The sequence below is a fragment of the Hyla sarda genome, chromosome 13 (genome assembly GCF_029499605.1).
Source record: "Hyla sarda isolate aHylSar1 chromosome 13, aHylSar1.hap1, whole genome shotgun sequence".
Lineage (NCBI taxonomy): Eukaryota > Metazoa > Chordata > Amphibia > Anura > Hylidae > Hyla > Hyla sarda.
This window is the reverse complement of record NC_079201.1, coordinates 684,234-709,706: the sequence shown is the minus strand read 5'-3', so window position 1 is coordinate 709,706 and position 25,473 is coordinate 684,234. Positions and strand designations below refer to the sequence as shown.

The 25,473-nt window shown below is 46.4% G+C and overlaps 2 protein-coding genes across 5 annotated transcripts in view; one reads left to right on the top strand and one right to left on the bottom strand.

Annotated features, from left to right (window-relative positions):
* The window catches only part of LOC130297385 (platelet endothelial cell adhesion molecule-like), a 385,117-nt gene that overhangs the window by 106,900 nt on the left and 252,744 nt on the right, over positions 1-25,473 (top strand). The gene's annotated exons all lie outside the window — the stretch shown is intronic.
* LOC130297382 (ABC-type organic anion transporter ABCA8-like) overlaps positions 1-25,473 on the bottom strand; it is a 128,102-nt gene that overhangs the window by 95,744 nt on the left and 6,885 nt on the right. For both annotated transcript variants that reach the window (XR_008849501.1, XM_056549799.1), the window contains exons 4-5: positions 20,862-21,005; positions 20,532-20,629 (exon numbers count right to left, since the gene is read on the bottom strand). Coding sequence is in view for 1 of the 2 variants with exons in the window: in XM_056549799.1 (XP_056405774.1) it covers positions 20,532-20,629; positions 20,862-21,005 (242 nt within the window). In the remaining variant the exon portion in view is untranslated. The remainder of the gene's footprint in view (positions 1-20,531; positions 20,630-20,861; positions 21,006-25,473) is intronic.

Here is a 25,473-nt window from a genome sequence, read left to right as displayed (position 1 = left end):
TACTGTATTCCATCTGCAAAAAAAATCTGCAGTAAAAATAGGCTATGTTGTGGTGCCCCGATACAGCAGTTCCAGTTGCTTCCAACTAGAGGGTTGGAAAGTGACTGTAAAATGTGTAAATCAAGTACTGGATATTATTGCAAATAGTTACATAGTTCATAAAGGGGAAAAAAGACCAGAGTCCATCCAGTTCAACCCATATGTCAATTAGAACTAACGATTATTTCTCAAATCAATCAATTAGCCGATTATTGGTATGATAAATCGGTAAAAAATGCAAAAAAGGTTTTTTAGAGCTTTACTTTAAAATCTATGTACAGTGGGCATATAAACACATGGTCATAAATACTTAGCATTTTAGTGTAACATAGATAGCATGTCCACATGTCCAGGGCTGAGGCTGGCTGTCTTCTGACTACCTATGTTGCCTGTTGCAGAGATGAGGTGTTCTGATGTTGTGGACGGAGTTGGGATACACAAGTAGGATCTTACTATTTTGTCCAAAGTAGGATATTTTCCCTGGTTACTCTTCCACCAGCCTAAAGGGTTACTGTCATTGTGGAGAAGCTTCTCAGCAAAATAGGACTGGACTTCATTCCTTATTAGTGTATCCTCCTCCATCTGTTGTCCCTCTCTGTCCTCTTCACTGTTGGCACCAGACTCAAGGAGAGAGTCAAGTATGGATGATGTTAAACTGCAGGTGAAATGGTTTGCTGCTGCACCTTCAGGGTCTCATTTCTTCTTAGAATAAGCCACTCTGCACTTTTGCCAGCACATTTATTATTTGTTCAGGTGTCAAAAACTCTTGGGTCCAGTGCAGCGGAAATAATGACAGGATTTAGGACTTGTTCTGGAAGGATATCACTCCATCTCCTGTGAAGCTGGTTGGTTGCAGTGGATTGGAAGCTCCTCATGGCTGAGGATTCTGAAGAAGCACACGCACTGGACCTCAACAACCCCTTGACAAGCGCAGACATTGAAGATAGAGATGGATATTCTTGCCCACTCATAAACACAGTTGAGCATGCAAAAGGCTTAAGCGCAGTATAAAGTTCCTCAAGAACTCTCTATTGTTCTGCCTTTACGTCCCGATAATGTTTGCACCTTTGGGTAACTGATGGGTCTGATAGGGTTGCACTTACTGGCCACCTTTGTTCGAGGAGACTGTCACCCCTGTAGTAAGTGCCGCTCTATCTGGTGCTGACATCATGAAGAGGCTTATGTTCCAATGTACCCACCTGCTTCTGCTTCTCCTTCTTCTTGCTGCTGCCTAGTTCACTTATTCTACAGTGTCCACCTCGTCCTCTAGCAGCACTGACAGCTCTCTCAATACCTGGATTCCTCAATACAGCATTAATAACTAGCTGTAAAGTGTGGCCAGTGCAGCGGATACTGGACCATCCATGCTTCTCCTCCAGGATATTCACAGCAGCCACAATGTTTGTACAAGGGCAATGATTTTTTATTTTATTTTGCTGGAATGTCAAATTTAATAGCGACCTACTGTACACAGTATTCCATGTGTGATCGAACCAGTATTGTACACAGTATTCTATGTGTGATCTGACAAGTACTGTGCACAGTATTCCATTTGTGATATGACCAGTACTGTGCACAGTATTCCATGTGTGGTCTGACCAGTACTGTACACAGTATTCCATGTGTGGTCTGACCAGTACTGTACACAGTATTCCATGTGTGGTCTGACTAGTACTGTACACAGTATTCCATGTGTGGTCTGACCAGTACTGTACACAGTATTCTATGTGTGATCTGACCAGTACTGTACACAGTATTCCATGTGTGATCTGACCAGTACTGTACACAGTATTCCATGTGTGATCTGACCAGTACTGTACACAGTATTCTATGTGTGGTCCGACCAGTACTGTACACAGTATTCCATGTGTGGTCTGACCAGTACTGTACACAGTATTCCATGTGTGGTCTGACCAGTACTGTACACAGTATTCCATGTGTGGTCTGACTAGTACTGTACACAGTATTCCATGTGTGGTCTGACCAGTACTGTACACAATATTCTATGTGTGGTCTGACCAGTACTGTACACAGTATTCTATGTGTGGTCTGACCAGTACTGTACACAGTATTCTATGTGTGGTCTGATCAGTGTTGTACACAGTGTTACGCCGAGCGCTCCGGGTCCCCGCTCCTCCCCGGAGCGCTCGCTACACTTCCCTCACTGCAGCGCCCCGGTCGGTTCCACGGACCCGGGGCGCTGCGTTACTACCTCCGGCCGGGATGCGATTCGCGATGCGGGTAGCGCCCGCTCGCGATGCGCACCCCGGCTCCCGTACCTTACTCGCTCCCCGTCAGTTCTGTCCCGGCGCGCGCGGCCCCGCTCCCTAGGGCGCGCGCGCGCCGGGTCTTTGCGATTTAAAGGGCCACTGCACCGCTGATTGGTGCAGTGGTTCCAATTAGTGTTTACACCTGTGCACTTCCCTATATCACCTCACTTCCCCTTCACTCCCTCGCCGGATCTTGTTGCCCTAGTGCCAGTGAAAGCGTTCCTTGTGTGTTCCTTGCCTGTGATTCCAGACCTTCTGCCGTTGCCCCTGACTACGATCCTTGCTGCCTGCCCCGACCTTCTGCTACGTCCGACCTTGCTTCTGTCTACTCCCTTGTACCGCGCCTATCTTCAGCAGCCAGAGAGGTTGAGCCGTTGCTAGGGGATACGACCTGGTCACTACCGCCGCAGCAAGACCATCCCGCTTTGCGGCGGGCTCTGGTGAAAACCAGTAGTGACTTAGAACCGATCCTCTAGCACGGTCCACGCCAATCCCTCTCTGGCACAGAGGATCCACTACCTGCCAGCCGGCATCGTGACAGTAGATCCGGCCATGGATCCCGCTGAAGTTCCTCTGCCAGTTGTCGCTGACCTCACCACGGTGGTCGCCCAGCAGTCACAACAGATTGCGCAACAAGGCCAACAGCTGTCTCAACTGACTGTTATGCTACAACAGTTACTACCACAGCTCCAGCAATCATCTCCTCCGCCAGCTCCTGTACCTCCTCCGCAGCGAGTGGCCGCTTCTGGAATACGACTATCCTTGCCGGATAAATTTGATGGGGACTCTAAGTTTTGCCGTGGCTTTCTTTCCCAATGTTCATTACACTTGGAGATGATGTCGGACCAGTTCCCCACTGAAAGGTCTAAGGTGGCTTTCGTAGTCAGCCTGCTGTCTGGAAAAGCCCTGGCTTGGGCCACACCGCTCTGGGACCGCAATGACCCCGTCACTGCCTCTGTACACTCCTTCTTCTCGGAAATTCGAAGTGTCTTTGAGGAACCTGCCCGAGCCTCTTCTGCTGAGACTGCCCTGTTGAACCTGGTCCAGGGTAATTCTTCCGTTGGCGAGTATGCCGTACAGTTCCGTACCCTTGCTTCAGAATTATCCTGGAATAATGAGGCACTCTGCGCGACCTTTAAAAAAGGCCTATCCAGCAACATTAAAGATGTTCTGGCCGCACGAGAAATCCCTGCTAACCTACATGAACTCATCCATCTTGCCACTCGCATTGACATGCGTTTTTCCGAACGGCGTCAGGAGCTCCGCCAGGATATGGACTCTGTTCGCACGAGGCGTTTCTTCTCCCCGGCTCCTCTCTCCTCTGGTCCCCTGCAATCTGTTCCTGTGCCTCCCGCCGTGGAGGCTATGCAGGTCGACCGGTCTCGCCTGACACCCCAAGAGAGGACACGACGCCGCATGGAGAATCTCTGCCTGTACTGTGCTAGTACCGAACACTTCCTGAAGGATTGTCCTATCCGTCCTCCCCGCCTGGAAAGACGTCCGCTGACTCCGCACAAAGGTGAGACAGTCCTTGATGTCTACTCTGCTTCTCCACGTCTTACTGTGCCTGTGCGGATGTCTGCCTCTGCCTTCTCCTTCTCTGCTGTGGCCTTCTTGGACTCTGGATCTGCAGGAAATTTCATCTTAGCCTCCCTCGTCAACAGGTTCAACATCCCGGTGACCAGTCTCGCCAGACCCCTCTACATCAATTGTGTAAACAATGAAAGATTGGACTGTACTATACGTTTCCGCACGGAGCCCCTTCTAATGTGCATCGGATCTCATCACGAGAGGATTGAACTGTTGGTTCTCCCCAATTGCACTTCTGAAATCCTTCTTGGACTTCCCTGGCTTCAACTCCATTCCCCAATCCTGGATTGGTCCACTGGGGAGATCAAGAGTTGGGGGCCCTCTTGTTCCAAGGACTGCTTAAAACCGGTTCCCAGTAAACCTTGCCGTGTCCCTGTGCTTCCTCATGTAACCGGTCTCCCTAAGGCCTATATGGACTTTGCGGACGTTTTTTGCAAAAAACAAGCTGAGACTCTACCTCCTCACAGGCCTTATGATTGTCCCATTGACCTCCTCCCGGGCACTACTCCACCCCGGGGCAGAATCTATCCTCTGTCCGTCCCAGAGACTCTTGCCATGTCTGAATACGTCCAAGAAAATTTAAAAAAGGGCTTTATCCGTAAATCCTCCTCTCCTGCCGGAGCCGGATTTTTCTTTGTGTCCAAAAAAGATGGCTCTCTACGTCCTTGCATTGACTACCGCGGTCTTAATAAAATCACGGTTAAGAACCGCTACCCCCTACCCCTCATCTCTGAACTCTTTGATCGTCTCCAAGGTGCCCATATTTTTACCAAACTGGACTTAAGAGGTGCTTATAATCTCATCCGCATCAGAGAGGGGGATGAATGGAAAACGGCATTTAACACCAGAGATGGACACTTTGAGTATCTGGTCATGCCCTTTGGTCTATGCAACGCCCCTGCCGTCTTCCAAGACTTTGTTAATGAAATTTTTCGTGATCTACTATACTCCTGTGTTGTTGTATATCTGGACGATATCCTGATTTTTTCTGCCAATCTTGAAGAACACCGCCAGCATGTCCGTATGGTTCTTCAGAGACTTCGTGATAATCAACTCTATGCCAAAATAGAGAAATGTCTGTTTGAATGCCAATCTCTTCCTTTTCTAGGATACTTGGTCTCTGGCCAGGGACTACAAATGGACCCAGATAAACTCTCTGCCGTCTTAGATTGGCCACGCCCCTCCGGACTCCGTGCCATCCAACGTTTTTTGGGGTTCGCCAATTATTACAGGCAATTTATTCCACATTTTTCTACCATTGTGGCTCCTATTGTGGCTTTAACAAAAAAAAATGCCGATCCCAAGTCTTGGCCTCCTCAAGCGGAAGACGCCTTTAAACGACTCAAGTCTGCCTTTTCTTCGGCTCCCGTGCTCTCCAGACCTGACCCATCTAAACCCTTCCTATTGGAGGTTGATGCCTCCTCAGTGGGAGCTGGAGCTGTCCTTCTACAAAAAAACTCTTCCGGGCATGCTGTTACTTGTGGTTTTTTTTCCAGGACCTTCTCTCCGGCGGAGAGGAACTACTCCATCGGGGATCGAGAGCTTCTAGCCATTAAATTAGCACTTGAGGAATGGAGGCATCTGCTGGAGGGATCAAGATTTCCAGTTATTATTTACACCGATCACAAGAACCTCTCCTACCTCCAGTCTGCCCAACGGCTGAATCCTCGTCAGGCCAGGTGGTCTCTGTTCTTTGCCCGATTTAATTTTGAAATTCACTTTCGGCCTGCTGATAAAAACATTAGGGCCGATGCTCTCTCTCGTTCCTCAGATGCCTCTGAAATTGAACTCCCTCCTCAACACATCATTCCTCCTGACTGCCTGATTTCCACTTCTCCAGCCTCCATCAGGCAAACTCCTCCAGGAAAGACCTTTGTTTCTCCACGCCAACGCCTTGGGATCCTCAAATGGGGTCACTCCTCCCATCTCGCAGGTCATGCGGGCATCAAGAAATCTGTGCAACTCATCTCTCGCTTCTATTGGTGGCCGACTCTAGAGACTGATGTGGTGGACTTTGTGCGAGCCTGCACTATCTGTGCCCGGGATAAGACTCCTCGCCAGAAGCCCGCTGGTTTTCTTCATCCTCTACCTGTCCCCGAACAACCTTGGTCTCTGATTGGTATGGATTTTATTACTGACTTACCCCCATCCCATGGCAACACTGTTATTTGGGTGGTCGTTGATCGATTCTCCAAAATGGCACATTTCATCCCTCTTCCTGGTCTTCCTTCAGCGCCTCAGTTGGCTAAACAATTTTTTGTACACATTTTTCGTCTTCACGGGTTGCCTACACAGATCGTCTCGGATAGAGGCGTCCAATTTGTGTCTAAATTCTGGAGGGCTCTCTGTAAACAACTCAAGATTAAATTAAATTTTTCTTCTGCATACCATCCTCAATCCAATGGACAAGTAGAGAGAATTAACCAGATCTTGGGTGACTATTTACGACATTTTGTTTCCTCCCGCCAGGATGACTGGGCAGATCTTCTACCTTGGGCCGAATTCTCGTATAATTTCAGAATCTCTGAATCTTCCTCCAAATCTCCGTTTTTCGTGGTGTACGGCCGTCACCCTCTTCCCCCCCTCCCTACCCCCTTGCCCTCTGGTCTGCCCGCTGTGGATGAAATTTCTCGTGATCTTTCCACCATATGGAAAGAGACCCAAAATTCTCTCTTACAGGCTTCTTCTCGCATGAAGAGATTCGCAGATAAGAAAAGAAGAGCTCCTCCCATTTTTTCCCCTGGAGACAAGGTATGGCTCTCCGCTAAATATGTCCGTTTCCGTGTCCCGAGCTATAAGTTGGGACCACGCTATCTTGGTCCTTTTAAAGTTTTGTGTCAAATTAATCCTGTCTCTTACAAACTTCTTCTTCCTCCTTCTCTTCGTATCCCTAATGCCTTTCACGTCTCTCTTCTTAAACCTCTCATCCTCAACCGTTTTTCTCCTAAATCTGTTCCTCCCACTCCTGTTTCCGGCTCCTCGGACATCTTCTCTGTCAAAGAGATTTTGGCCTCTAAAAAGGTCAGGGGAAGAACTTTTTTTTTAGTGGATTGGGAGGGTTGTGGTCCAGAAGAGAGGTCCTGGGAACCTGAGGACAATATCCTGGACAAAAGTTTGATCCTCAGGTTCTCAGGCCCCAAGAAGAGGGGGAGACCCAAGGGGGGGGGTACTGTTACGCCGAGCGCTCCGGGTCCCCGCTCCTCCCCGGAGCGCTCGCTACACTTCCCTCACTGCAGCGCCCCGGTCGGTTCCACGGACCCGGGGCGCTGCGTTACTACCTCCGGCCGGGATGCGATTCGCGATGCGGGTAGCGCCCGCTCGCGATGCGCACCCCGGCTCCCGTACCTTACTCGCTCCCCGTCAGTTCTGTCCCGGCGCGCGCGGCCCCGCTCCCTAGGGCGCGCGCGCGCCGGGTCTTTGCGATTTAAAGGGCCACTGCACCGCTGATTGGTGCAGTGGTTCCAATTAGTGTTTACACCTGTGCACTTCCCTATATCACCTCACTTCCCCTTCACTCCCTCGCCGGATCTTGTTGCCCTAGTGCCAGTGAAAGCGTTCCTTGTGTGTTCCTTGCCTGTGATTCCAGACCTTCTGCCGTTGCCCCTGACTACGATCCTTGCTGCCTGCCCCGACCTTCTGCTACGTCCGACCTTGCTTCTGTCTACTCCCTTGTACCGCGCCTATCTTCAGCAGCCAGAGAGGTTGAGCCGTTGCTAGGGGATACGACCTGGTCACTACCGCCGCAGCAAGACCATCCCGCTTTGCGGCGGGCTCTGGTGAAAACCAGTAGTGACTTAGAACCGATCCTCTAGCACGGTCCACGCCAATCCCTCTCTGGCACAGAGGATCCACTACCTGCCAGCCGGCATCGTGACACACAGTATTCCATGTGTGGTCTGATCAGTGTTGTACACAGTATTCCATGTGTGATCTGACCAGTACTGTACACAGTATTCTATGTGTGGTCTGACCAGTACTGTACACAGTATTCCATGTGTGATCTGACCAGTACTGTACACAGTATTCCATGTGTGGTCTGACTAGTACTGTACACAGTATTCCATGTGTGGTCTGACCAGTACTGTACACAGTATTCTATGTGTGATCTGACCAGTACTGTACACAGTATTCCATGTGTGATCTGACCAGTACTGTACACAGTATTCCATGTGTGATCTGACCAGTACTGTACACAGTATTCTATGTGTGGTCCGACCAGTACTGTACACAGTATTCCATGTGTGGTCCGACCAGTACTGTACACAGTATTCCATGTGTGGTCTGACCAGTACTGTACACAGTATTCCATGTGTGGTCTGACTAGTACTGTACACAGTATTCCATGTGTGGTCTGACCAGTACTGTACACAGTATTCTATGTGTGGTCTGATCAGTACTGTACACAGTATTCTATGTGTGGTCTGACCAGTACTGTACACAGTATTCTATGTGTGGTCTGACCAGTACTGTACACAGTATTCTATGTGTGGTCTGATCAGTACTGTACACAGTATTCCATGTGTGGTCTGATCAGTGTTGTACACAGTATTCCATGTGTGGTCTGATCAGTGTTGTACACAGTATTCCATGTGTGATCTGACCAGTACTGTACACTGTATTCTATGTGTGGTCTGACCAGTACCGTACACAGTATTCCATGTGTGATCTGACCAGTACTGTACACAGTATTCCATGTGTGGTCTGACTAGTGATTTGTCCAGTGGTAGAATCATTTCCTTGTGTCCATTTATACCACTTTTAATGCCCCCTTGATTTTATTTGCCTTAGCAGCAGCTGCCTGACACTAGTCGTCTTTTCCATATACCATCCTCTATAGTGTTATCATAGGTATATACCATCCTCTATTGTGTTACCCTCTGTATATACCATCCTCTATTGTGTTACCCTCTGTATATACCATCCTCTATTGTGTTACCCTCTGTAAATACCATCCTCTATTGTTTTACCCTCTGTATATACCATCCTCTATTGTGTTACCCTCTGTATATACCATCCTCTATTGTGTTACCCTCTGTATATACCATCCTCTATTGTGTTATCCTCTGTAAATACCATCCTCTATTGTGTTACCCTCTGTATATACCATCCTCTATTGTGTTACCCTCTGTAAATACCATCCTCTATTGTGTTACCCTCTGTATATACCATCCTCTATTGTGTTATCCTCTGTATATACCATCCTCTATTGTGTTATCCTCTGTAAATACCATCCTCTATTGTGTTACCCTCTGTAAATACCATCCTCTATTGTGTTATCCTCTGTATATACCATCCTCTATTGTGTTACCCTCTGTATATACCATCCTCTATTGTGTTACCCTCTGTATATACCATCCTCTATTGTGTTACCCTCTGTATATACCATCCTCTATTGTTTTATCCTCTGTATATACCATCCTCTATTGTGTTTCCCTCTGTATATACCATCCTCTATTGTGTTACCCTCTGTAAATACCATCCTCTATTGTGTTACCCTCTGTATATACCATCCTCTATTGTGTTACCCTCTGTATATACCATCCTCTATTGTGTTACCCTCTGTATATACCATCCTCTATTGTGCTATCCTCTGTATATACCATCCTCTATTGTGTTACCCTCTGTATATACCATCCTCTATTGTGTTACCCTCTGTATATACCATCCTCTATTGTGTTATCCTCTGTATATACCATCCTCTATTGTGTTATCCTCTGTATATACCATCCTCTATTGTGTTACCCTGTGTATATACCATCCTCTATTGTGTTTCCCTCTGTATATACCACCCTCTATTGTGTTACCCTCTGTATATACCATCCTCTATTGTGTTATCCTCTGTATATACCATCCTCTATTGTGTTACCCTCTGTATATACCATCCTCTATTGTGTTACCCTCTGTATATACCATCCTCTATTGTGTTATCCTCTGTATATACCATCCTCTATTGTGTTACCCTCTGTATATACCATCCTCTATTGTGTTATCCTCTGTATATACCATCCTCTATTGTGTTACCCTCTGTATATACCATCCTCTATTGTGTTACCCTCTGTATATACCATCCTCTATTGTGTTACCCTCTGTATATACCATCCTCTATTGTGTTATCCTCTGTATATACTGTCCTTTGCTGTGTTAACCACTGTACACAGATTAGTATCATCTGCAAAGATTGCCACTTTACTATGCAATCCCTTTACAAGATTTACATTAATAAATAGATGTGGTCTCTACTAGTAGCAATCACCCAATCAGAGCATGTTCCATTAAAACTACCCTTTGTTTTCTATCACTGAGCCAGTTACTTACCCACTTACACACATTTTGCCCAAGCATTCTCATTTTATTTACCAAACTTTTATGTGATACAGTATGAAATGCTTGGGAAAAATCAAAAGATACGACATCCAGCGATTCACCCCAGTCCAGTCTTAAATGGGCACTGTCATTAAACATGATTTTTAATATTTGATTCCTTATGCAAAACAAATAACTTTTGTAATTGGCTTCTATAAAAACAAAAAAAGTTTTATGTTAGTTTTTTTGGCTGTATACTTCTGGCCACCAGGGATCTCCCTTCTTGGCCAGAACGCATTCCGTCTAGTCAAAATCTCAGATTTCGGTCTCCTGTCAAAAGTCCAAACTCAGGAAGTGCTTCTCTGCACGGAGCTTGATTGACAGCTGCAATGAGCCTCACTGACAGCAGCTGCACAGACTAAGCTGCACCGACTAAAAGCAGAATAGAGCCTCACTGAAAGAAGCACATACTGAAAGCTGCTGAACAGAGCTTAACCCCTTAAGGACTGAGCGATTTCACGTTTTTGCATTTTCGTTTTTTCCTCCTTGCCTTTAAAAAATCATAACCCTTTCAATTTTGCACCTAAAAAATCTGTTTTATGGCTTATTTTTTGCGCAACCAATTCTACTTTACAGTGACATTAGTCATTTTACCGAAAAATCCACGGCGAAACGGAAAAAAAAATTAATTGTGCAACAAACTTGAAGAAAAAATGTCATTTTGTAACTTTTGGGGGCTTCCGTTTCTTCGCAGTACATTTTTCGGTAACATTGAAACCTTATCTTTATTCTGTAGGTCCATAGGGTTAAAATGATCCCTACTTATATAGGTTTGATTTTGTATCACTTCAGAAAAAAATCATGAATACATGCGGGAAAATGTATCCGTTTAAAATTGTCATTTTCTGAGCCCTATAATTTTTGTATTTTTCTGTGTTCAGGGCACTATGAGGGCTCATTTTTTGCGCTGTGATCTGAAGTTTTTAGCGGTACCATTTTTGTTCTGATCAGACTTTTTGGTCACTTTTTATTCACTTTTTTGTGGTATATAAAGTGATCAAAAATGTGCTATTTTGGACTTTGGAATTTTTTTGCGTGTACGCCATTGAACGTGTGGTTTTAAAAGCGGTATATTTTTTGAATTCGGACATTTCCTCACGCGGTGATACCACATATGTTTATTTTTATTTACACTGTTTTATTTTGTTACTAGGAAATGCCGGTTGATTTAAACTTTTAATTCAGAAGGGAATATCTGAAAGGGTTAACTTTTTACACTTTTTTTTTTTTTGCGAGCTCATAGCTCCTATAGGGACCTATGAGCTTGCAATGGCTGATTGCATACACAGATTGTTGCCTTGCCGTTGCATGGCAACAAGCTGTGTAATCGGCCGTTGATTGCTCCAGCCTGTAACTCAGGCATGGAGGAATCAATCAGAGCCGGGACGCCGACGGAAGAAGGTAGGGACCTTCTTCTCTCCGGGTAGCTGATCGGGGCATGGCGATTTTATCGCGATGACCCCGATCAGCCCGACTGAGCAGCCGGGAAGCATTTACTTTCGCTTTCGATGCGGCGCTCAAAGCACCACATCGGAAGGGTTAATAGCGCGTGGCCGAACGATCGCGGCCGCGCACTATTAGCCGCGGGTCCCGGCTGTGAATAGGCGCCCAGCGGGACCCGTGTTATAGACAGGGACTGGACTTAGGACGTACTCATACGTCTTAAGTCCTTAAGGAGTTAAAGGAGTATTCCAGCGCAAAATAACTTATCCCCTATCCAAAGGATAGGGGATAAGTTATAGATCGCGGGAGGTCCGAGCGCTGGGGATCTCCTGGATGGGGCCGCGGCAGTGTGCAGGAAGTGAAGCTTCGTCCCCAGAAACGCCCCCTCCATGTATCTCTATGGGGTACATGGAGGGGGTATGTCAGCCGCCGCGTCATGCGGGGACGGAGCACCCCCTTTCCAGAATACTGCTGCGGCCCCGTCCAGGAGACCCCAGGGGACCCCCGCGATCTATAACTTATGCCCTATCCTTCGGATAGAGGATAAGTTATATTGCACAGATGTCCTTTAAGGTCTTCTATTTATCACAGCACTACAACGATGTGAGGACGGAAGTGGTCCCCTTGCAGGCTTCAGTGACATCATGCCTGCTGGGAAACACCCACTTTCTTCTGCTGCAAGAAGAAAGTATGATACACAGCTTTTTAAAGCTCTGAATTTTTTCTAAGGGTGGGAGGGGTGTTCGGAGTAGTTAGGGAACATAGCCTGAGTTAGTTTAGGAAAGTTTATTTAGTGACAGGTACTCTTTAACCCCTTAAGGACTCAGGGTTTTTCCGTTTTTGCACTTTCGTTTTTTCCTCCTTACCTTTCAAAATCATAACCCTTTCAATTTTCCACCTAAAAATCCATATTATGGCTTATTTTTTGCGTCGCCAATTCTACTTTGCAGTGACATTAGTCATTTTACCCAAAAATGCACGGCGAAACGTAAAAAAAAATCATTGTGCGACAAAATCGAAAAAAAAACTCCATTTTGTAACTTTTGGGGGCTTCCGTTTCTACGCAGTGCATATTTCGGTAAAAATGACACCTTATCATTATTCTGTAGGTCCATACGGTTAAAATGATCCCCTACTTATATAGGTTTGATTTTGTCGCACTTCTGGAAAAAATCATGACTACATGCAGGAAAATTTATACGTTTAAAAATGTCATCTTCTGACCCCTATAACTTTTTTATTTTTCCATGTACGGGGCGGTATGAGGACTCATTTTTTGCGCCGTGATCTGAAGTTCTTATTGGTATGATTTTTGTTTTGATCGGACTTTTTGATCACTTTTTATTCATTTTTTAATGTTATAAAAAGTTACCAAAATACGCTTTTTTGGACTTTGGAATTTTTTTGCGTGTACGCCATTGACCGTACGGCTTAATTAATGATATATTTTTATAGTTCGGACATTTACGCACGCGGCGATACCACATATGTTTATTTTTTTTTTTTTTACACTGTTTTATTTTTTTTATGGGAAAAGGGGGGTGATTCAAACTTTTATTAGGGAAGGGGTTAAATGACCTTTATTAACACTTTTTTTTTACTTTTTTTTTGCAGTGTTATAGGTCCCATAGGGACCTATAACACTGCACACACTGATCTCTTATACTGATCATTATTATCCCATAGGGACCTATAACACTGCACACACTGATCTCTCATCCTGATCACAGGCGTGTATTAACACGCCTGTGATCAGCATTATCGGCGCTTGACTGCTCCTGCCTGGATCTCAGGCACGGAGCAGTCATTCGTCGATCGGACACCGGGGAGGCAGGTAAGAGCCCTCCCGGTGTCCGATCAGCTGTTCGGGACGCCGCGATTTCACCGCGGCGGTCCCGAACAGCCCGACTGAGCAGCCGGGATACTTTCAGTTTCACTTTAGAAGCGGCGGTCAGCTTTCAGATATGAAGCGATCCCGCTTCATATCGCGGGAGCCGGCGCAGGACGTAAATATACGTCCTGCGTCGTTAAGGGGTTAAGCTCAACTCCTCATAAACGCTGATAAGGTATTTAGTACTCCAATATAGCATATCTTAGAAAACCCTCAAACAATTTGCATACAATGGAGGTTAAACTAACAGGCCTATAATTACCGGGTCACTTTTTGGCCCCTTTTTGAATATTGGCACCACATTTGCTAAGTGCCAGTCCTGGGGAACAGACCCTGTCGCTATAGAGTCCTTGAATAGTAGGGCAAAAACTAATGGACAACAAGCGCTTCTTTGTGCAGGATCACCACCATATAGTAGAAGTACGTGGATAAAGGAAACATGCTCACCTGGAGAGGTTGTGCAGAATCCAGTCACAACACTTACAAGGGCATTTCAAGGAGATTAGTGCTGCTGCGGCCTCCCACACCGAAGGCATCGGCGTTGAACATAGGTGAAGGTGAAAGGTGAAACCGGGAAGTAGTGTCCGCGCTGCTGGCAGGTAGGTAGGGATCAGCAAGAATCGGGAACCATAGGTTTTAGAAATTACCCTGGATGTTGCTCCATCGCTGTCGCCGCGTCCCCGTGGTGTCCCTGACGCTCCGGACTTCTTCTTCCCCGGGATCCACGCTCTCCGTCGCCGTCATCACGCCGCTACGCACACCGCTCCTATTGGATGACGGCGTGCGCAACAACGTGATGACATCGAAAGAGAGCGCAGGGGATCTGGGCACGGAGCAGACACAGAGGTGGCAGGTAAGGTCCCTCCCGGTGTCCTGTAAGCTGTTCGGGATGCCGTGATTTCACCCTGGCGGTCCCGAACAGCCCGACTGAGTAGCCGGGTTAGTGTTATTTTCGCTTCAGACGCGGAGGTCAGCTTTGATCCCGCGTCAGAAGGGTTAATACAGGGCATCACTGCGATCGGTGATGTCCTGTATTAGCGGCGGGTCCCAGCCATTGATGGCCGCAGGTATTCACCATATAAGACGCACCAGTTTTGGGGAAGAAAAAGTGCGTCTTATACGGTGAAAAATACGGTAGCTGAAATGCCTTTTGTGTCATTTATTGCGTCCTTTCCATTATTATCCACATTGGTTTTCTTCTGTTCCTGACCCTGTTATTCCCATAAGGTATGTACCTCTCACAGTGACAATTATCTTTAGCTATCCTCAGGTCTGAGTGTCTCAGATTATATTGGGATAGTTAGAGCCCCCCCATAATAACCACCTCCTTGTAATTTGCTGCCTTGTCTATTTGCTCTTCTGCTGCTTCCATTATATTTAGCGGCTTATAACAAACCCCCATCAGTATTTTATTATTTTTCTCTCCATATATTTCTACCCATAATGACTCCACATTATCATTTCCATCACACATACCCTCTCTTAATGTGGCTTTCAAACTGAACTTTCATAAAGGCAAACCACTTCCGCTTTGCGATTTTTACAATCCTTACTGAATAAGCTATGACCCTGTTATCCGCCCAATCATTGGTGTCGTCCAACCATGTAAAGCGATTATTTGCATTGAAAATGTACTTTCTGTATTTCACTGCATGCATACATGGATGTAACTAGAGGGTTAATATTTCTTGCACTTCATTGTACAGCTGAATGGTGACTTGGAGAAAGTCCCTAGCCCTAGACCTAGAGGTAAATTTAAAGGGGTACTCTGGTGGAAAGCCTTTTTTATTTTTTTAAATCAACTGGTGCCAGAAAGTTAAAGGGGTATTCCAGAAAAAAAACGTATTTATATATATCAACTGGCTCCAGAAAGTTAAACAGATTTGAAAATTACTTCTATTAAAAAATCTTAATCCTTTCAGTACTTATGAGCTGCTGAAGTTGAGTTGTTCTTTTCTGTCTTAGTCCTCTCTTATGACACCTGTCTCGGGAACTTTCCAGGGTAGAAGCAAATCCCCATAGCAAACCTCTTCTACTCTGTGCAGTTCCTGAGACAAGCAAAGATGTCAGCAGAGAGCACTGTTGCCAGACAGAAAAGAACAACTCAACTTCAGCAGCTGATAATTATTGGAAGGATTAAGATTTTTTTAATAGAAGTAATTAACAAATTTGTTTAACTTTCTGGTGCCAGTTAATATATAAAAAAAAGTTTTTTCCTGGAATACCCCTTTAAACAGATTTGTCAATTACTCCTATTAAAAATTCTTAATCCTTCCAGTACTTATTAGCGTCTGTATACTATAAAGGAAATTATTTTTTTTTTAGGATTTATTTTCTGTCACGACCACATTGCTCTCTGCTGACACCTCTGTCCATTTTAGGAACTGTCCAGAGCAGCATTTGTTTGCTATGGGGATTTTCTCCTGCTCTGGACAGTTCCTGACATGGACAGAGATGTCAGCGGAGAGCACTGTGGTCGATAAGAAATCCAAAAAGAAAAGAATTTCCTCTATAGTATACAGATGCTAATAAGTACTGGAAGGATTAAGAATTTTTAATAGAAGTAATTTACAAATCTGTTTAATTTTCTGGCACCAGTTGATTAAAAAAAACGTTTTCCACCGGAGTACCCCTTTAAAGGGGTACTCTGGTGCTTACACATCTTATCCCCTATCCAAAGGATAGGGGATAAGATGCCTAATTGCAGGGGTCCCGCCGCTGGGGACCCCCGTGATCTTCCACGCTGCATCCTGTTAGAATCAGTCCCCGGAGCGCGTTCGCTCCGGGTCTGATTACTGGCGATCAGGGGATGAAGCATAGTCACGCTCCTTCATTTGACTTGCATTGAGGGGGTGGAGCGTGATGTAACATGGGGGCGGAGCCATGACGTCACTATGCTCCGTCCTCGTGGTCGAGATGGAAGCCGCTAAAGGTGGGTGCTGCATGGTAGATCCCGGGGGTCCCCAGCGGCGGGACCCCTGCGATCTGACATCTTATCCCCTATCCGGATAGGGGATAAGATGTCTAGGGGCAGAGTACCCCTTTAAACTAGTTGGACATCCAGTCATGGCTACACCTCCACCTATCTAGATCACCTATACCGTGGTTACTGTTACTAAATCGTGATTCCAGTCCACTGTGCGAGCACCTTCACAGTCTCGACCTCCACCTTTCAGTCTTTACTGATCTTTTTTCTGCCCTACAGTTGGATCAGTGCCAGCCTGTCTGTCATGTCAGGGAGACTTCCCTGGTTGTGCCTTTCTGAGTATCGTGTCACAAATGAATGCCAAATAGGGAGTAAAGTGGAGTCCTATATATTGCACCTTAGACCAATAACAAACCTTTCAGGATCCTTGTCAAGTAGTTCCGGCAGTTTGGCACCTAAGAACATCCCTGCACATACAGTGGGTGAAATAAGTATTGAACACGTCACCATTTTTCTCACTAAATATATTTCCAGGTGCTTTTGACATGAAATTGTTTACCAGATGTTGGTATCAACCCAAGGAATCCATACAAAGACACCAAAACTAGTAAGATCAGAAATGATGTGAAATAATGTGACATCACACGGGGAAACAGTATTGAAGACGCTTCCTGATATTTATTTAATCATTTAATTTACCGTATTTTTCGGCCTATAGGACGTTCTGGCATATAAGACGCACCCAATTTTAAATGAGGAAAATCTAGAATACAATGTAAAGTATAGGTCACAGGGATCTTCAACCAGCAGACCTCCAGATGTTGCAAAACTACAACTCCCGGCATGCCCGGACAGCCGTTGGCTGTCCGGGCATGCCAGGAGTTGTAGTTTTGCAACATCTGGAGGTCTGCTGGTTGAAGACCACTGGTATAGGAGGTAATACTCACGTGTCCCCGCCGCTCCGTGCCCGTCACCGCTCATCACCGCTGCCCTGGATGTCGCCCTCCATCGCTGTCGCAGTGTCCCCGGGGTATCCCCGTGGCTCCTAAACGTCTCTGCTGCCCGGTATCCTCGCCCTCCGTCGCCGCCATCACGTCGCTACGCACGCCGCTCCTGTGTAGCGACGTGCGTGATGACGACGAAGGAGAGCGCCCGCCATGCAGGGGATCCCGGCACGGAGCAGACACCGAGGAGGCAGGGAAGGTCCCTCCCGGTGCAGCCGGGTTAGTGTCACTTTCGCTTCAGACGCTGCAGTCAGCTTTGATCGCCGTGTCTGAAGGGTTAATACAGGGCATCACCGCGATCGGTGATGTCCTGTATTAGCGCAGGTCCCGGCCGTTGATGGCCACAGGGACCGCCGCGATAGGTGTGTATTCGCCGTATAAGACGCACTAACTTCCCCCCCGTTTTGGGTAAGAAAAAGGGCGTCTTATACGGCGAAAAATACCTTAATACAGAAGCCTTTGTTGGTACTGACTGCTTCAATAGGCCTCCTGCATGGGGGCTCTGAGGGGATTTTGCCCATTTTTCCGCACAGTGTTCCTGAATGTTCTACGGGCCTCTTCTATAAATATCTTCAATTCTTTCCAGAGATTTTCAATTGGATATAAGTCAGGTGATTGGCCGGGCAATTCTTGCAGCTTTATTTTCCTTTCCTGTGTGTTTGGGATCATCGTCCTCCTGAAATGTCCGCCCCCCTGTGTCCATCATCATGGTAGATGGCAGCAGATTTTTGTCAGGAATGCCTCAGTAAATTTGTCCATTCATCAGTAAAGTTTCGTAAAGTTTCCAAACTTCACTTTTGGTGTTTTAAGGGTGATGTGCGGCCATTTCTCCCCCAAACATGGTGTGTATTATGGCACCAAACAGTTCCGTTCTACTCTCATCTGACCGCACTATATGCTCCCAGTATTTCACCGGCTTTTCCAAATGTTGTGTTGCATACAGGCCATGGCGGTGTGTATTGAGCGTGCATACAGGCCATGGCGGTGTGTAATGAGCGTGCATACAGGCCATGGCGGTGTGTAATGAGCGTCCATACAGGCCACTGCGGCGGAGGGCATTATTTACTGTTTTCTATGAAACAACAGTACCTGCTAATTCCAGGTCTTTTTGAAGCTCTCCACAAGTGTCCTTAGCTCTTGGACAACTCTCCTGATTATTCTTCTCACTCCACTGTCCGAAATCTTGTGAGGAGCACCTGGTTGAGGCAAATTTATGATAAAATTATTGTCTTTCCACTTCTATTTATGGCCCCAACAGAGCTCACTGGAACATTCAGAAGCTTAGAAATGCGACTGTACCCTACAGAATTATTATGTTTCACAACGATTAGGCTGCGAAGGTCTTGAGACAGCTTTTCTCCATCTTCTTTGCTTTTCCCCATGATGAAATGTGTCTTGTGTGACACCTCGGCAATAAGACCTTCTTGTAGCCATCAGTTGAAACTGAACCAGCTGAGATAACCAATAGCACTGACAAGGGGCTGGATTGATTTTTAATTACTGATTTCAGCTGTTGTCTTGGCTTTCCAGGCCTTTTTGCACCTCCATTTTTTATATGTTCTATCCCTTTTCCCTGTGTCCTTTCACATTATTACACATCATTTCTGATCTTATTAGTTTTGGTTTCTTTGTATGTTACGATTACTTGGGTTGTTATCAACAAATATATTTAGTGAGAAAAATGGTCCAATACTTCACCTACTGTATATCCTCAAATAAACATTTTCATGTACGAAGAGTATTTCAAGATTTTTTAAATTCAGCCAAGTTGCTATCAAAGCACTGTTTAAAAAGACACTGACCAAACATATATATATATATATATATATATATATATATATATATATATATATATACAGTGGTCCCTCAAGTTACAATATTAATTGGTTCCAGGACGACCATTGTATGTTGAAACCATTGTATGTTGTGACCATAACTCTATGGAAACCTGGTAATTGGTTCTAAAGGCACCAAAATGTCATCCAAAAATAGGAAAAAGTGAGGATTAAAGAAAAATAAGTAGATAACTAATATAGATAAAGTAAGTTCTTACATATAAAAGTAAGAAAGATCTGCTGGGAGCTGTAAATCACTGTCTATGTCAGTGTTTCCCAAGCAGGGAGCCTCCAGCTGTTGCAAAACTACAACTCCCAGCATGCCCGGACAGCCGTTGGCTATCCGGGCATGCTGGGAGTTGAAGTTTTGCAACAGCTGGGGCCACCCTGCTTGGGAAACACTGGTCTATGTAGAGGACAGGAGCTTCTTCAGGGTCCTGTACAGTACACAGTGTCCTAAAAAAGTAATGGAGTCACCCTCACTTGGTGTCCAAAGGAGCAGCTAACCCTGGTACAGGTAAAGTGTACAGAACATGTAATACCTACCTGTACTGTAGGGGGCGCTACCAGACATTCTCAGTCCATACGCTTCAGTAATACAGGGGTTTTACCAGTGAATGCCCATTCTGATTGTCGGTTCTTCCGGCCATTGGCAGGTATCACAGATCTGGACTGTCTGTAGCATTGTATGTTGAGTCTGGTTTCAACTTACGATGGTCCAGAAAAGACCATTGTAAGTTGAAACTATTGTATGTTGAGACCATTGTAAGTTGAGGGATCACTGTATATATATTTTCCTGACTCCTAGTTGTACTACCCATTGTTGTTTAAAGGAGACTGTATTTTTCTTGATTTCCGAAAGGAGTTCAGTAAAGTTTACAAGTTGTTTTATGGAATACTGACGTCAGAAGTCTCTTTCCTGGGCTTTTTATGTGGAAACAGCTTCACTGACAAAAAGATATAGTACACCACTAAGTCAAGTGACATATTCATCAGGGACTACTACTCTCAGCATAACCCTCTACACCTCCCACAGCCACCACATATGTAGTCTGTAACTTCAGCCACTGTTGCAGCTTCCACCCAGATTTTTTCTTGAAACACAACTATGCACAGAACCATGATAAAAGCCTCCAGGTCACCAAGATACAGAGACGCCTCTGCGCTCACCTTCACAATGGCAGCATCAATACTAGCTTGCAGTAGTAAAAATCCTTTTGTCCAGTACAGTGCTGGAAGGCATTGCCTGGAGTCATCTTCACAGGTTTCTAAAGAAACACATAAAGGAGATGGATATTGTACTAGGATGCATTGGATGAAAGCCTAATCTTAAAAGGGAATAATGGGGGGGGGGACTTACATACTTCAGCTGAGCAAAGTGTCCGCGATTACCATCATTTTTTATCAGAGCCACTAACTATATGATGTCTATATGCACGGTGTGGTGATCGCCTAATGCTAAAATGAGATTATGTCACCTTGAGGAGGCTTTCCCCTTACCTTTATCATTTGGGTTTGGAGCATCCTCCCTCTTGTACCTGATGGAATACTTAAATCCATTGTCGAATGTCACCACAACTACCGTCTCTCCTGTGGAGTTCTGCTGCATCTCTTCCTCATTGCCAAATTCCTGAACTGTTAGTCCTAGAATAGGAAATTGTCAGAATGTTAAGACTTTCTGTAAAAAGATTGAGTTTTTAGTTTAAAAAAAAAAAAAAAAAAAATCTAAGAGGCAATCCTGGTCTCTGGATTTATATTTATATCTTGTTCTGGGGTTCTTTTTTCCTTCTTATATCCTATGTGACAATGTGTCATTGCCTTTATCTTTCCTGTTCTAGAGGCGTCAGTGCTTGTCTCTTTCTTGTTCTAAAGGCATCAGTGCCTTTCCCTCTCCTGTTCTAGAGGCGTCAGTGCTTGTCTCTTTCCTGTTCTAAAGGTGTCAGTGCCTTTCCCTCTCCTGTTCTAGAGGCGTCAGTGCTTGTCTCTTTCTTGTTCTAAAGGTGTCAGTGCCTTTCCCTCTCCTGTTCTAGAGGCGTCAGTGCTTGTCTCTTTCCTGTTGGCGTCAGTGCCTTTCCCTCTCCTGTTCTAGAGGCGTCAGTACTTGTCTCTTTCCTGTTGGCGTCAGTGCCTTTCCCTCTCCTGTTCTAGAGGCGTCAGTGCTTGTCTCTTTCCTGTTGGTGTCAGTGCCTTTCCCTCTTCTGTTCTAGAGGCGTCAGTACTTGTCTCTTTCCTGTTGGCGTCAGTGCCTTTCCCTCTCCTGTTCTAGAGGCGTCAGTGCTTGTCTCTTTCTTGTTCTAAAGGTGTCAGTGCCTTTCCCTCTCCTGTTCTAGAGGCGTCAGTGCTTGTCTCTTTCCTGTTGGCGTCAGTGCCTTTCTCTCTCCTGTTCTAGAGGGGTTATTGCCTATGTCTTTCCTGTTCTAGAGGTGTCAGTGCCTTTCCCTCTCCTGTTCTAGAGGCATCAGTGCTTGTCTCTTTCTTGTTCTAAAGGTGTCAGTGCCTTTCCCTCTCCTGTTCTAGAGGCGTCAGTGCTTGTCTCTTTCTTGTTCTAAAGGTGTCAGTGCCTTTCCCTCTCCTGTTCTAGAGGCGTCAGTGCTTGTCTCTTTCCTGTTGGCGTCAGTGCCTTTCCCTCTCCTGTTCTAGAGGCGTCAGTGCTTGTCTCTTTCCTGTTGGCGTCAGTGCCTTTCCCTCTCCTGTTCTAGAGGCGTCAGTGCTTGTCTCTTTCTTGTTCTAAAGGTGTCAGTGCCTTTCCCTCTCCTGTTCTAGAGGCGTCAGTGCTTGTCTCTTTCCTGTTGGTGTCAGTGCCTTTCCCTCTCCTGTTCTAGAGGCGTCAGTGCTTGTCTCTTTCCTGTTGGCGTCAGTGCCTTTCCCTCTCCTGTTCTAGAGGCGTCAGTGCTTGTCTCTTTCTTGTTCTAAAGATGTCAGTGCCTTTCCCTCTCCTGTTCTAGAGGCGTCAGTGCTTGTCTCTTTCCTGTTGGTGTCAGTGCCTTTCCCTCTCCTGTTCTAGAGGCGTCAGTGCTTGTCTCTTTCCTGTTGGTGTCAGTGCCTTTCTCTCTCCTGTTCTAGAGGCATCAGTGCTTGTCTCTTTCCTGTTGGCGTCAGTGCCTTTCCCTCTCCTGTTCTAGAGGCGTCAGTGCTTGTCTCTTTCCTGTTGGTGTCTGTGCCTTTCCCTCTCCTGTTCTAGAGGCGTCAGTGCTTGTCTCTTTCCTGTTGGTGTCAGTGCCTTTCCCTCTCCTGTTCTAGAGGCGTCAGTGCTTGTCTCTTTCCTGTTGGTGTCAGTGCCTTTCCCTCTCCTGTTCTAGAGGCATCAGTGCTTGTCTCTTTCCTGTTGGTGTCTGTGCCTTTCCCTCTCCTGTTCTAGAGGCATCAGTGCTTGTCTCTTTCCTGTTGGTGTCAGTGCCTTTCCCTCTCCTGTTCTAGAGGCGTCAGTGCTTGTCTCTTTCTTGTTCTAAAGATGTCAGTGCCTTTCCCTCTCCTGTTCTAGAGGCGTCAGTGCTTGTCTCTTTCCTGTTGGCGTCAGTGCCTTTCCCTCTCCTGTTCTAGAGGCGTCAGTGCTTGTCTCTTTCCTGTTGGTGTCAGTGCCTTTCCCTCTTCTGTTCTAGAGGCGTCAGTACTTGTCTCTTTCCTGTTGGCGTCAGTGCCTTTCCCTCTCCTGTTCTAGAGGCGTCAGTGCTTGTCTCTTTTCTTGTTCTAAAGGTGTCAGTGCCTTTCCCTCTCCTGTTCTAGAGGCGTCAGTGCTTGTCTCTTTCCTGTTGGCGTCAGTGCCTTTCTCTCTCCTGTTCTAGAGGGGTTATTGCCTATGTCTTTCCTGTTCTAGAGGTGTCAGTGCCTTTCCCTCTCCTGTTCTAGAGGCATCAGTGCTTGTCTCTTTCTTGTTCTAAAGGTGTCAGTGCCTTTCCCTCTCCTGTTCTAGAGGCGTCAGTGCTTGTCTCTTTCTTGTTCTAAAGGTGTCAGTGCCTTTCCCTCTCCTGTTCTAGAGGCGTCAGTGCTTGTCTCTTTCCTGTTGGCGTCAGTGCCTTTCCCTCTCCTGTTCTAGAGGCGTCAGTGCTTGTCTCTTTCCTGTTGGCGTCAGTGCCTTTCCCTCTCCTGTTCTAGAGGCGTCAGTGCTTGTCTCTTTCTTGTTCTAAAGGTGTCAGTGCCTTTCCCTCTCCTGTTCTAGAGGCGTCAGTGCTTGTCTCTTTCCTGTTGGTGTCAGTGCCTTTCCCTCTCCTGTTCTAGAGGCGTCAGTGCTTGTCTCTTTCCTGTTGGCGTCAGTGCCTTTCCCTCTCCTGTTCTAGAGGCGTCAGTGCTTGTCTCTTTCTTGTTCTAAAGATGTCAGTGCCTTTCCCTCTCCTGTTCTAGAGGCGTCAGTGCTTGTCTCTTTCCTGTTGGTGTCAGTGCCTTTCCCTCTCCTGTTCTAGAGGCGTCAGTGCTTGTCTCTTTCCTGTTGGTGTCAGTGCCTTTCTCTCTCCTGTTCTAGAGGCATCAGTGCTTGTCTCTTTCCTGTTGGCGTCAGTGCCTTTCCCTCTCCTGTTCTAGAGGCGTCAGTGCTTGTCTCTTTCCTGTTGGTGTCTGTGCCTTTCCCTCTCCTGTTCTAGAGGCGTCAGTGCTTGTCTCTTTCCTGTTGGTGTCAGTGCCTTTCCCTCTCCTGTTCTAGAGGCGTCAGTGCTTGTCTCTTTCCTGTTGGTGTCAGTGCCTTTCCCTCTCCTGTTCTAGAGGCATCAGTGCTTGTCTCTTTCCTGTTGGTGTCTGTGCCTTTCCCTCTCCTGTTCTAGAGGCATCAGTGCTTGTCTCTTTCCTGTTGGTGTCAGTGCCTTTCCCTCTCCTGTTCTAGAGGCGTCAGTGCTTGTCTCTTTCCTGTTGGCGTCAGTGCCTTTCCCTCTCCTGTTCTAGAGGCGTCAGTGCTTGTCTCTTTCCTGTTGGCGTCAGTGCCTTTCCCTCTCCTGTTCTAGAGGCGTCAGTGCTTGTCTCTTTCTTGTTCTAAAGATGTCAGTGCCTTTCCCTCTCCTGTTCTAGAGGCGTCAGTGCTTGTCTCTTTCCTGTTGGCGTCAGTGCCTTTCCCTCTCCTGTTCTAGAGGCGTCAGTGCTTGTCTCTTTCCTGTTGGTGTCAGTGCCTTTCCCTCTCCTGTTCTAGAGGCGTCAGTGCTTGTCTCTTTCCTGTTGGTGTCAGTGCCTTTCCCTCTCCTGTTCTAGAGGCATCAGTGCTTGTCTCTTTCCTGTTGGTGTCTGTGCCTTTCCCTCTCCTGTTCTAGAGGCATCAGTGCTTGTCTCTTTCCTGTTGGTGTCAGTGCCTTTCCCTCTCCTGTTCTAGAGGCGTCAGTGCTTGTCTCTTTCTTGTTCTAAAGATGTCAGTGCCTTTCCCTCTCCTGTTCTAGAGGCGTCAGTGCTTGTCTCTTTCCTGTTGGCGTCAGTGCCTTTCCCTCTCCTGTTCTAGAGGCGTCAGTGCTTGTCTCTTTCCTGTTGGTGTCAGTGCCTTTCCCTCTCCTGTTCTAGAGGCATCAGTGCTTGTCTCTTTCCTGTTGGTGTCAGTGCCTTTCCCTCTCCTGTTCTAGAGGCATCAGTGCTTGTCTCTTTCCTGTTGGTGTCTGTGCCTTTCCCTCTCCTGTTCTAGAGGCATCAGTGCTTGTCTCTTTCCTGTTGGTGTCAGTGCCTTTCTCTCTCCTGTTCTAGAGGCATCAGTGCTTGTCTCTTTCCTGTTGGTGTCAGTGCCTTTCCCTCTCCTGTTCTAGAGGCATCAGTGCTTGTCTCTTTCCTGTTGGTGTCAGTGCCTTTCCCTCTCCTGTTCTAGAGGCGTCAGTGCTTGTCTCTTTCTTGTTGGTGTCAGTGCCTTTCCCTCTCCTGTTCTAGAGGCGTCAGTGCTTGTCTCTTTCCTGTTGGTGTCAGTGCCTTTCCCTCTCCTGTTCTAGAGGCGTCAGTGCTTGTCTCTTTCCTGTTGGTGTCAGTGCCTTTCCCTCTCCTGTTCTAGAGGCGTCAGTGCTTGTCTCTTTCCTGTTGGCGTCAGTGCCTTTCCCTCTCCTGTTCTAGAGGCGTCAGTGCTTGTCTCTTTCCTGTTGGCGTCAGTGCCTTTCCCTCTCCTGTTCTAGAGGCGTCAGTGCTTGTCTCTTTCCTGTTGGTGTCAGTGCCTTTCCCTCTCCTG